Source organism: Dryas octopetala, chromosome 7 (assembly GCF_963921425.1).
Source record: "Dryas octopetala chromosome 7, drDryOcto1.1, whole genome shotgun sequence".
In the NCBI taxonomy this organism is placed as follows: domain Eukaryota; kingdom Viridiplantae; phylum Streptophyta; class Magnoliopsida; order Rosales; family Rosaceae; genus Dryas; species Dryas octopetala.
Genome location: NC_141372.1, coordinates 8,986,608 through 8,998,398, shown reverse-complemented (window position 1 = coordinate 8,998,398; position 11,791 = coordinate 8,986,608). Strand labels below are relative to the sequence as shown.

Sequence of the window (11,791 nt, the reverse complement as noted above, 5' to 3'; positions counted from 1 at the left end):
ACCTTTTTTTTTATTTTATGAAATTTTTTTATTTTAATTTTTTTATTCAAAAGTTTTTAAAAAATATTATTATTTTAAAAATTTGAGAAAAAAGACGAAAATACTCCTGCCATGTCAACAGATAACGGTTTATTTGACAGAAAAATTAACGGAGGTATTATTTTGACACAAAATGAAAGTTAAAGTACTTTTTTGCAAGTTTTCAAAATTGAAATACTAAGTTAAAATAACATGTAAAATTTAAGCACTAAATTGTAATTTGCTCTATTATTATTATTATTATTAGTATTACACTATTACATTATTTTTTCTATTTTTTTTTTTGCCCGGAGTATTACATTATTTTTTCGTTTCTCAATTTTATGTGCCAAACGCCAAGTCGAGGCGTCGCCCTCTCATAATGAAATTATGAGAATGAAAAATTCCCAAAAATCCCGAGTCCACTTCAAATTACAGAATTTTGCGCGCAAATTCAAAACCCTGGTTACATAGATTGCACGTCGACGACTCAGCCACCGTAGCTACCCGTAAGTTTTCTTTTTTCTCTAATTTTTCATGAATTTGTTTGTTTGTTTGTTTGCTGAGAAAGTTTGGAAAAATTAGAGGAATTGAAGTTGTAGGTTGCATCACAAATTCACAACAAATTTTGAGTCGGAAATTTCAGTATGAATCTGATTTCTCATGGACTTGCTTTTACGATTCTTCCTCTTCCTTCTTGTCAGCTCCAGCTCAATTCTGTTCAATTCTTTTGACCACCTTTGAAACCTTACTGTCATGGAACATGAACGTGAATGCCAAATTTTTAGAATTTTTAATAAGAAATTTTCGGTAATAGCAAACACATGGGGTATAGATTCATTCGCTATTTCGGAGGGGCTGACTTAGAGGAGTGTGTTGTCTTTTATTAGGAAAGCCAAATGATGAACAGGAAATCCAGTAATTGTGCTATTTGTGAGAATTCGAATCTCGCTTCTATCTGTACTGTTTGTGTCAATTACAGGTATGATATCTGAACTTAATGCTTTTTCAATTTTTTGTTGGTATTATGAACTTATTCAAATCATTATAGACTAACTACATGTTTTTAATAATTTTGCAAATTAATTGTGTATATTACGAGCCATGCTAATCATTATAGAAAGATTGCATTTTTTTAAATTTTTGCATGTTTACATGTCTTTAATCTTATATGCACGTATGCGTGTTTTCAGATTAAATGAATATAACAATTGCTTAAAGGCACTGAAGAGTCGTCGTGATTCCTTGTATTCAAGATTGAGTGAAGCGCTTGTCACAAAGGTTTATTTCTGCCTTTGATGGACTTAGGTTGTATCTCGTTTCTGTTGTTTCATTTTGTGTTCCTTGCATTCCACTACGTGCAAATAGAATATTGAGCTAGAGCCCTGTAAGTTAAGTACAATAAAATATGTCTTTCACAATATGTTATGTATTGTATTGATAATGTTATTTGCAGTATTACTCAGCTTAATGTTTGCAAATGCCTATGGAATTTGACATGATTGAAATTTGGAAGTGTTCCAATAAGGTGCCTGTTTTGAGACAAGGGGAGTTTCACTAAAAAAAAAATATACCCAGGATGCAAAGATGAGTCATGGACCCTATATAGAATCTATATAGGAATATGGTTTGCAACATGGAATTATCACAGTAGTGTTTAACAATTAAATTGATGCTTATTTTATAAAAGTTAAGGTTATTCATTCATCTTCATTGAGTAACTTAATCTTGAATAAATCTTGGGTGACCAAATATAATTGAAATATGTCCATTGTGATAAAAGTTCAGTGGGATAATTCACTTTGATTCTTAGGCATGTGCATGAGTATGTTTTTTTTTTTTTCTTTCACCAATTATTGCTACTTTTCCAGTGTATTTTAGTATATCCAATCATCCGAATTTTGGATAACTGATTTCAAACTGCTCTTCATATTTTTTTAAGGCATTCTGCTAATTTATTTATACCAATGTACACATTCGTCAGGGTAAGGCAGATGATCAACTAAGTTGGAGAGTGCTTCAAAATGAGAAGCTTGTGAGGTTAAGGGAAAAGCTCCGGCGTAATAAAGAACAGCTTGTGCAAGGTTGGATGCCTATTACAAAATACATTTAAATTGAAATTCATTCATGTTTAGTTTTATATGAACTTGTTAGACTGATTGAGAAGTTTACAGGAAAGGCTAAGATTGAGAAGACGTCCTATGATCTAAAAGTCAAATATGGGGTGCTTGAATCGGCCCTTTCTATGGTACCACATATTATGTTAAAAAATAAATTTGCATTCAATTCAATCATACAATTTTTGAGATGTATAGACTTCTGAATTTTCTATTTGCAGTTGGAAAAAAATCGTGTGGAACAACTGGAGAAGTTCTATCCTAACCTTATATGCACTCAGAGCTTAGGACATGTAAGGCATATTTATGCTCCTTTAATATAGCTGTTTCTTTTGTGCGTTATAATTAAAGGAAGATATATGAAAAACGTATATCTTTATTGTCTCAGGAGATTTGAAGATAAGTATATTTTTATTTTGGTCTATTTCACTTTGATGTTCCGCTGTTTTGAGGGTGGAGATCTATATCTTCCATGTATTTTTTTCCCTTCTCATCCAGATACTTTAAAAAAAAAAAAATTGAACAAAAAGGTTGATGATGGATACATTCTCTGAATTGCAGATGGCAATTACCTCTGAACGCCTCCATAAACAGTCAGTGGTTATAAAACAAATATGCAAATTGTTTCCCCAACGTCGGGTAAGCACTAAAAATTAAATGTAACTGATATATGTTCATGACCTACAAGTCTTCTATTAAGTATTATGAACTCAATTGTTGATTATATTTGATTGATATACCTTGAGGATCGTTTCTTGAAACTTTTGACTGACTCATACATGTAAAGTTAAAGCTGCACCTTTTTTTATTTTTTATTTATTTAAAGCTTCACTACAGTTTAGGGCTGCGATTGTGAATAATCACTAACTTTTAAAATACCTTTATACAAGTATTGGGGTTTGAGTAGCTTAATTCCAAGCTTTTTTGTGTTCATTCTTTCTCTTAGGTGATTGTAGATGGGAAGAAGAAAGATGGAGCTGGTGGTCAATATGATCAAATTTGCAATGCCTGCTTACCACGAGGACTAGATCCACACTCAGTTTCATCAGAAGAGCTTGCTGCTTCTTTGGGGTAATCTCTCTTTAAGGTTATATATGCAAATATGCTTTATAAGCAGGATACTATCGTGGTACGGGATAATATTATTATATTATCTTACTAAGATTTCACCACTAAATTGCTGAGAAGTATTGCTTTGTTTCTCTTTGGGTATATATTATGTATTGAAGTTATGCTCTTAGTTAAATCCTATGCAGTTGGATCATGTTTATCTTTGGATATTGTGTTTTACACTAATAACTGATCACTATGGTTGGAGAACAGATACATGGTTCAACTCCTGAATCTTGTTGTTCAGAACTTAGCTGCTCCAGCACTTCATAACTCAGGATTTGCGGTAAGCACTGTTCACCCTTATGGCTTAAAGTTTCCCTTGAAGGCCATGGTTTGAATATCTTTATTTGTGCTGTATCTTTCCTGAGCATCTGGATTTACTATGGACTGACTCCTTTAGGGGTTTGAAAGTACTAATGATCATTATATAATATAAGGAAGTATTGGGAAAAGAATGTAGTTTACAATCTTCGTAAGTTTTTTAATGTTTTAAATATGTAAGGAAAATGATTGTATTTATATTTATCAAATAAAATTGCGTACATTGTTCGCTTATAATATGTAATTTTGTTTTTCATGATTTTGGATAAACATTTGGTTTGTAAGAAAATCTTACCTTCACCAGGAACATCTTCCAGTGAAAGCTTTTTATTTTTCTTTTCCCTTAGGTGTGCTTTTTTTTTCTTCTCTGAAGAGACATTTGGAGCTTCATTAAGATTAACCAATAAGCTTTTCATGTGGTATTTGTGGATTCTCTTGACATGTATTTGTCTTATTTGGGTATGTCTTACTTCAGGGTTCTTGCTCCCGGATATGGCAAAGAGATTCTTATTGGGATGCCTGTCCTTCTTCTCGGAGGTACTTTGGCCGGAGATTATTTATTTGACATGGCAGAATTGGATTTCTCAGCCTGTTGACTGAAAAAATTTATGTTATTGCAGCAATGAATATCCCCTCTTTATACCACGCCAAAATTATTGCTCTGCTAGTGGGGAAAATTCATGGTCTGACAGAAGCTCAAGTAATTTTGGTGTTGCTTCAATAGAATCTGTGAGGAAACCCCGTCTGGATTCTTCTGGAAGTAGTAGCTTTAATTATTCTTCCGCTTCTACACATTCTGCTGAAACGCACAAAGATTTGCAGAGAGGGATTTCACTTCTCAAGAAAAGTGTGGCATGCATTACAGCATACTGTTACAACTCACTATGCTTAGATGTCCCTTCTGAAGCATCTACCTTCGAAGCATTTGCAAAATTGTTGGCCACATTATCTTCTTCCAAGGAAGTTCATTCAGTTTTTTCTTTAAAAATGGCTTGTTCAAGGTACGTTGTCCCACAGCTTCCTTTGTGAATTATGTTCTGTGCACCTTCATGTCAGTTCTACTATGCATAACTGAAGTAATACCTGCAATCAATAAAAATATATTGCAATGCGATTTCTTTTTTATTTTTCCTTGGTTTAGCCAATCTACCATGAAAAGTAAAAAGGGGTAAAGTAACTTTGGGTTGATTGTTTTCTAAATGTTATTAACAGTTTTTGGGCAAACATGAAGTTCTGAGGGAGTATTTTCTTCCAAAGTAGATCATTGTGGTTGTTTTAACTAAAACATGCTATATGTAACAGCTAAATTAGACTGTTAAGTGCTTCATTGTTGGGTTCTTAACTGAGCCATTAGCTATGCTGTGGTACCGAATAGGATTACATTTTGAAATATGTCACATAGGTGCTTGAAGTACCAATGGTACAAAGCTTGAACAACAGATAGACTTTGCATAAGTTGTTCAGCACAACATTTATCGATAGTGAAGTTGGTACTGCATGGAATGTTACATTATTCTAATGCATTGGCATGACAATGGGAAGGTGATCAAAAACTTTGAAAAATTGTGATGGCATTGTTTCAGGGAAACACAAGAATCATCTGAGTCATTGATTTAATCTCGCTACACCTTCACCCCCATGGTCATAATAGATCCTAATTTCTCTGATAACTTTCTGTGATGGAATTTTAGCCCCCCAAATAAAGAAAAAGACTGTTAGAGGTGAACGACAAAATTAAGGTATCCTCTAAATAGCCAAAGCTATCCCTTGTCAAACAGAACACAAATTTATTGGTAATACACTTTTTAACCTTTCAGTTGGAAGGCTCAAGTCCTAGAACCTGGATCATGAACAAAGCATGATCATTCTTTCAAGTTGCATAATTTTGAAATGGTCTTATGGGACAGTGTACTGATGCCATCTGGGATCTAGATATTAGATTCAATGTTGAGTGAATGGAGCATAAAATTAAGTATTTTCTTATATTCCTTTAGCAAAGGTTGCTCATTTGTATTTTCTTACTGAAGGCATTTGTCTTCTTTTTAATATCCAAATGTTAACAATGGAAAATGGATTTAAAGTCATGTGTGCTGAGTTTTGGAAGAATGATTTTGGTACAAGAAACACATATATTGCTGTTATTCTAAAATTCTGAACTGTACTAGACTCTTAGTTTATTAGTATATTATGTATATTGAAATATCTGCATGTTTTTACCTGGACTGGAAAATGTCTTCATAATACTCAATTTCTTGTTGAAGAACTCTACTTTACTGACATGCCATGGAAGATAGATAAACATTCATTGGAATTTCCTCTTTTAACTTTCAGGTCATGTAAGCAAGTTCAACAATTAAACAAATCTGTATGGAATGTGAATTCTGCCATATCGTCAACCACTCTACTGGATAGTGCACATGCAATGACAATGACGGTATATGCTTGGGCTTCCACTCTGTTTTGTTAGGAGATTTGGGTTTTTTTAAGCTAACGGACATTTTTCCCTGAGTTAATCAACAATGTCATAGGTTTACACTATTACATATTTACACAGTGTATTGTTGCTCTGCTGTGGCTTCTTAAGGATATTCCTCATTTTCCTATTCATAACCATACTGTTATTCTTCCTTTTTCTTCTCTCATTATGATTCTATCTTTCCCACTTTTTCTTTGCTAGCCATGATTGTAAAATCTTTATTGTCAGCTGTTGGCACATGCTGTTAATGAGCTGTGCATTGACATGATGTGGTCCAACAAGGGACATAAACAACTGCAGAATCTTCGTTGGTGCCTAAATCTAAATGCATACTTATACATAAAAGGCCTATAATTGTTACTGTAGGAATGGTCTTGTTACATAGTTTCAGTACTGTGTGTTTATGTCTTGGGTTTTATTTGAGTTAGTTTCAGTACTGTGTGTTTATGTCTTGGGTTTTATTTGAGTTAGGAGTTGGTTGATATCATTATTTACACCTTTTTGCATATATAGAAATAAGAAATAATTTGGTAATTGTTAAATCAGTAAGCTGCTGTTCTTTGCATGCATGAAAACTGTACTTGATTTTCATACATTTTCTTCTGCCTTGCAGAAAAACTTTGGTGAAAATAACCTTCCTAATTATGCCACCAGCTTTCTCGGTTCCACCGAGTTGTCTGATTCTGGGAAAAATGAATCCCTTATTGAAGGATGGGATCTTGTGGAACATCCAACTTTTCCTCCTCCACCATCGCAATGTGAAGATATTGAGCATTGGACTCGAGCCATGATCATCGATGCCACAAAGAAATGATTTGATGCTACAACGGTCTTTCTGCCAATTGTAAGTTAACCATTTGGATAGTTGTCTCTTCACAATACATGCTTGAAACTCTTTTAGTAGTCCTGTGTATAACCCCAACTTTTTCACTCAAATAAAGTCAAAACTTTACTATTCTGGTTCATTGAAAGGCATCCTATGATTGGTCATCTTTTGTAGGAATAGTGTCTTCCATGCAAGGAAAGAAGAAATTCTTTGGTTTAAACTGTTATTTTTGTGTTGTCCCTTCTACCTTAAAACATGACAGTTTTTTGTGTGAGTGGAATTTTGTACCCCTCTCCTTGCCACCCACCTTGATCCCCAAATCTTGCCCTTAATTTTTGCTACTGGCCATGGGTATTGATGCCGTGTAAAAGTGGTAACACCTAAACTTCTAATGGTTTTTTTTTTTTTTTTTTGGCCACTAAACTTCTAATGGTTTATATTTCAACCCAAACTGGTTATTTTGAATCTAATCCATCATCAATTACCTATGTACCAGGGCCACAGTTTAGTAGTACATGATAAATTATGATTTGTTTATTTTCTTTGTAGATGTTTCTTTGAGTATTCTTGCGCCTCCTTCAACAAATGTTTTTCTCTTTTGTTTTCTACTGGACAGGTATGGTGAAGTACGCACTTATTCAAAAAGTAAGACTGCATGGACCATACAGGACTATGTAACTAGGAGCGGAACATATAAAGGTCTAAGAGGGGCCATGGCCCCTCCAAACCTTAAAAAAAAAAAAAAAAAACAATATAATTTGTAAAATACCAATGTGTGTCACTTGTAAATATATATTTTTTCTCCTCGACTATTTTAGTCTTCTCGTGAATATTACATTTAAAATTAAATATCACCTAACTCAAACCCTGCAACATCATTTGAATAGTTGATCTTTATGATTATGGGTGACATGAGTTTTAATTTGTAGTTAATTGATTAGTATTGCTTTTGTTTTTTTTATTCGAACTCAATTATTGTGTATCTTATTATTTTTATTTAATTAAGTTCAAATAAACAAAAGCAATATTAATCAAATGTGGAATAAATCACCTAACTTTTTTTAATTTTTTTTTTCATATTTTCACTTGCAAAATACTACAACCTTGGTGATTTATTCTTGTAATTTCTTTTTCACATTTGAAATTTCAGAAGAGATTGTTTTGTTGCATTTTTTCCTTTTTTCTTCTTTTTCTTGTTTTTTGTGTTATTTAATTAGACCATAAAATGTCTACGAAATACAACAAAATTAGCTTAAACTGTTCTGGCACAGAAGCTTTCCCCTTTAATAGGGTACAAAGTTAAAATAGCGTCATTGTATAGTTGGCATGATGAGAAAAAAAGCTTCTTTCACTTCTTCCTCTTCTTCGGGGGCTGAAGGCTCTCTTCTTCATCCTCCGGTTCGTCCTCTTCTTCATCCTCGGGTTCCTCCTCTTCTACAACTTCTTCGTCATCGTTGTCCTCACCTTCATCGTCGTCTTCGTCATTGTCTTGCTCTTCGTCATCATCACCACCATCATCGTTGTCATCGTTGTCACGATTGTTGCCATCTCCCTCCTCTTCCTCTTCTCTATTGTCTTCCCCCGCCCCAACGTCATCTCCTCCAGACCCACCTTTGGAATTGTTGCTTTTGCCATTAGGATTGTTCCCACTGCCTCCATCTTCAGAAGATAGGTCCTCTTCGGTTTCTCCATAGCCACCATCGTTGTGATCTTCATCATTGTTCTTCTCTTCATCTCCGTCTTCCCCACCATCAACTGCTTTGAAGTTGGAATGTTCAATCGCATTGTCTCCTTGACTTTTCTGTCCACAAGTTGTTGAGAGCACAATAGGATCCTGAAACCATAGGATGAAGGTGCAACTCAAAAATGGAAATGACAACGTGCATGACCTTGAATGCAATGGATGTTGAGGTTTTCAAAAGTTCAGAAATTTTTTTTAAATAGTCTAATTTAGAAAATCAAAATAATTTTTATTTTAAAAAACCAATATGAACTCTTATCTCAAAACACATCTCAATTTACATCGACTATAACATGATCTTAACAATTTTTTTTTTTCTATAAAAAACAAAAAATGTAGAGAGATAATTCAAACTTAGACCCCTACATATATCATCGTGGATAGAAATATCACTATATTAATAATTAATTAGTACATGATCTCGACAGTCTAAAAATAAATTTTTTTTAATTTAAAAAAATGATTAGTTTTCTTATTTTTTTTGCTAGAAAATTGTTAGTTTTCTAATAACCCTACATCTACAGCATATTCGTTTCAAGAGCATATTCGTTTTTCAGAAATCCAGTGTTCTTATGATTTTATCTTCATCTGTCACATGTGGCCCTAAGAAGGGTGTAGGTCACCCACTTTCATTTTTTTTTTTTTTTTACAAATTGTAGTAAAATAACCATACAAGTTAATAAAAGTTGTAACTTCCAGGACAAACAAAACGACATTGAAAACCGTTGGGTCGTTAACTGCCCTAACAAACAAAACGACATCGAATATTCTATTATTATTATTATTATTATTTTACCTTGCAATAATAAATAAGAAATAAAATCCCGGACACTGATAAAAAAAATTTCACGAAGAAAAAGAAAACAAAGAAAATATCTGAACTGACTTGAGCCAAAGAGAGCAGAGCTGCTGTGGTAAGCAGAGTAGCAAGAGCATCCCAAGCGCACGTTAGCAACGAGCCCTGGCCAACCGTAACCTCAAGTTGAACAGCACCACAACTTCTCCTTTTGGTCTCCATTTGTACGGACTCGCAACCGTAACCCTGTCAAGTAGACAAGACAACAAACAAACCCAGTGGACCGTTAGATCTGTTCCCTCTCTTTGGCCCAACCGTTAGATCTCGCAGTAAACAAAGTAGTACATACATGATACATGATACATGATACATGATACATGATACATACAAATTAAAAAACAAATAAATAAAATAAATCAACAAGTTAAAACGTCCGAGAAAACTAGGAAGAAAAGGAATGGAGGTGGAACAAAAGTGAGTACCTGAAAGCCGAAGGTAGGAGGTGAGCAGAGAGAGAGCTTAGAGAGGTAGTGAGACTTTTGCTTGGAGATCTGAATTTGTGAAGCTTCTCTTCTCTTCTCTTCTGTGCTAGTGTGCTGTGCTGAGCTGAGTGTGTGTTCTAATTTTCTAAAGCGTCGTTAAGCTTGCGTTGGAATCACTTTCATTCTGGACCGTTGGATTTTGATCATGCAGAGAAAGAACCTTTCTGTGCGTGTTGTGAGAGAGAGAGAGAGAGAGAGAGAGAGAGAGAGAGAGAGAGAGAGAGAGAGAGAGGATTGGATTGCCAGTGAAGTTGGAAATCAATGAAGTAGGGCCAGTGCCCAATGGGGCAGCATGGTCAGTGATACAGTACCATGCTGCGGCTGCCCGAGAGTGGTCAGGACTCAGGACTCAAATTACGAGCAAGTCCTTTTTGTTTTTTTGTTTTTGGCCAAGAAGTCCTTTTTGTTTTATTAATCCTTTTTTACATATAAATAACAGGTTTTGAGTTACAATTTATTTACTATTTTAATCCATTGATTTAGAGCTACTTGGCAGTTGGTTGTTGCCACTTGCCAGTTGGGTTTTTACTATTTTTACTATTTAATTACCAATTAATTATTGGTTTAATCCTCATTCTCTATAATATTGAACAGATTCATTGATTCAAGTTTGAATCTATCTTTTCCCAATTAAAAGAAATTATTTGATTAATCATTAATCCTAGTGGCCTAGACTATTAAGTTAATCACAGTGGTCCTGGGGCAGTACATTTTATATTTATGACACATCTGTCGTTATATTAGTTGGAGGGGCCAATCAGTTTATTTTTTCACTTTTTGTGATAGTGCAGGCTTGCAGCATAAAGCCTGTGAATTATCCTTGTGCAATTTATTTGTTGTCATTTACTTACTACCAGCAAGCGAAAATTATTGTACGTTGTCGTTTTATGAAGTTCTTTTCGCCTTGAGAAAAGAAATTGCTGCTTCTTCAATACTCAAACCTACTTTGCACCGGAAAAAGCAAAAGAAATGAAAAAGAAGAATATCACAATCTCTCAGCATCTGTACTCTGCACTTGGAAAGTGTTTCAATTCCAAAGGTATTTGTTCCAAACACATTTTGACTAAGTGCAAGGATGATTGGATTCCTTCTTAAATCTTCGACTTCAACCACCTATAATTTTGAGCAATCGTGGCAAAACAATGTATAATTATGTTGGATTGAATTCATTATATTAAATCCAACCATATAAAAGTAATACTCATATATGTGCCACTTTTTATAATTCACCCATAAAAATAACTTAAGGGGGTTTGCTTGGATTAACCCTCAGCTTGGCCCAAATTTTTTGTGTGGCTACTCTACTCAATTCTCTATATATTTCATAGTGAACTTCTCTAGTGTGGAATAGTTGAGAAATGTCAGAGTGAATTGAGCATTCGAATGCTCTCTCACATTCCGTTTTTATTTAGAATGTGAGAGAGCATTGAGCATTCGAACGCTCTTTCACATTATGTATTTATTTAATAAGTTTATTCCACAATGGAAAAAAGTTCATGTTCCATACATTGACTAGTTTTTTTTCTTTTTGAAGGATGTTCTTTTCTTTAAATGCAAAGGGATTTTTTTTTTCTTTTTTGCTAAGAGAATGACATTAGAAAGAAGGAAAGGTTAGACTGTGATAGTGCATGTGTAATACCCAAATTTGAAATATTTTGGGGTTTGCCCAAGAATATCCCAAATGGACCAGAGAAAAATTATTGGTACAGGCGCAAGAAAAGCTTAAGCCAACCCAACTCTATGCAATTGCCAGCCATTTTTTGGAAGAGAGTTGCTTACACAATAAAATTGTGATCGTTACACCCAATACTTGAAAAACAAAATTTTCAATTTTACCTTAG

The 11,791-nt window shown here is 34.1% G+C and overlaps 2 protein-coding genes across 4 annotated transcripts; one reads left to right on the top strand and one right to left on the bottom strand.

Moving 5' to 3' along the window:
- The first annotated feature begins 386 nt into the window (after positions 1 to 386).
- On the top strand, positions 387 to 7,774 carry LOC147279394 (DNA-directed RNA polymerase II protein). The gene is made up of 14 exons (XM_086251074.1): positions 387 to 527; positions 909 to 1,000; positions 1,212 to 1,299; positions 2,003 to 2,102; positions 2,193 to 2,266; positions 2,357 to 2,428; positions 2,697 to 2,774; positions 3,082 to 3,206; positions 3,459 to 3,531; positions 4,045 to 4,106; positions 4,190 to 4,570; positions 5,901 to 6,003; positions 6,659 to 6,889; positions 7,488 to 7,774. The coding sequence occupies exons 2-13, from the start codon at positions 918 to 920 to the stop codon at positions 6,857 to 6,859; spliced, it is 1,440 nt and encodes a 479-aa protein (XP_086107200.1). The 5' UTR covers positions 387 to 527; positions 909 to 917; the 3' UTR covers positions 6,860 to 6,889; positions 7,488 to 7,774.
- A 323-nt stretch (positions 7,775 to 8,097) lies between these two features.
- Positions 8,098 to 10,144, bottom strand: LOC147279393 (uncharacterized). Of its 3 annotated transcripts, none has more exons than XM_086251386.1 (3): positions 9,891 to 10,144; positions 9,499 to 9,711; positions 8,098 to 8,705 (listed from the first exon to the last, which is right to left on the bottom strand). In XM_086251386.1, exons 2-3 carry the CDS (start codon positions 9,628 to 9,630, stop codon positions 8,220 to 8,222), a joined length of 618 nt encoding a protein of 205 aa, XP_086107512.1. In that variant the 5' UTR covers positions 9,631 to 9,711; positions 9,891 to 10,144; the 3' UTR covers positions 8,098 to 8,219. The 3 variants fall into 3 exon arrangements, with proteins under 3 accessions (XP_086107512.1, XP_086107513.1, XP_086107511.1); XM_086251387.1 differs by having other exon boundaries at positions 9,499 to 9,700; XM_086251385.1 differs by having other exon boundaries at positions 9,499 to 9,654; positions 9,891 to 10,143.
- Between the last annotated feature and the right edge of the window lie 1,647 nt (positions 10,145 to 11,791).

Bases quoted from the DNA above. Each gene is read 5' to 3' on its own strand.
- LOC147279394 (XM_086251074.1), top strand. From the start codon at position 918: ATGATGAACAGGAAATCCAGTAATTGTGCTATTTGTGAGAATTCGAAT. The intron at 2,775-3,081 runs GTAAGCACTAAA...TCTTTCTCTTAG, and splicing joins AATTGTTTCCCCAACGTCGG to GTGATTGTAGATGGGAAGAA. The intron at 3,532-4,044 runs GTAAGCACTGTT...GTCTTACTTCAG, and splicing joins TTCATAACTCAGGATTTGCG to GGTTCTTGCTCCCGGATATG.
- LOC147279393 (XM_086251386.1), bottom strand. From the start codon at position 9,630: ATGGAGACCAAAAGGAGAAGTTGTGGTGCTGTTCAACTTGAGGTTACG. The intron at 8,706-9,498 runs GTCAGTTCAGAT...CTATGGTTTCAG, and splicing joins CTCTGCTCTCTTTGGCTCAA to GATCCTATTGTGCTCTCAAC.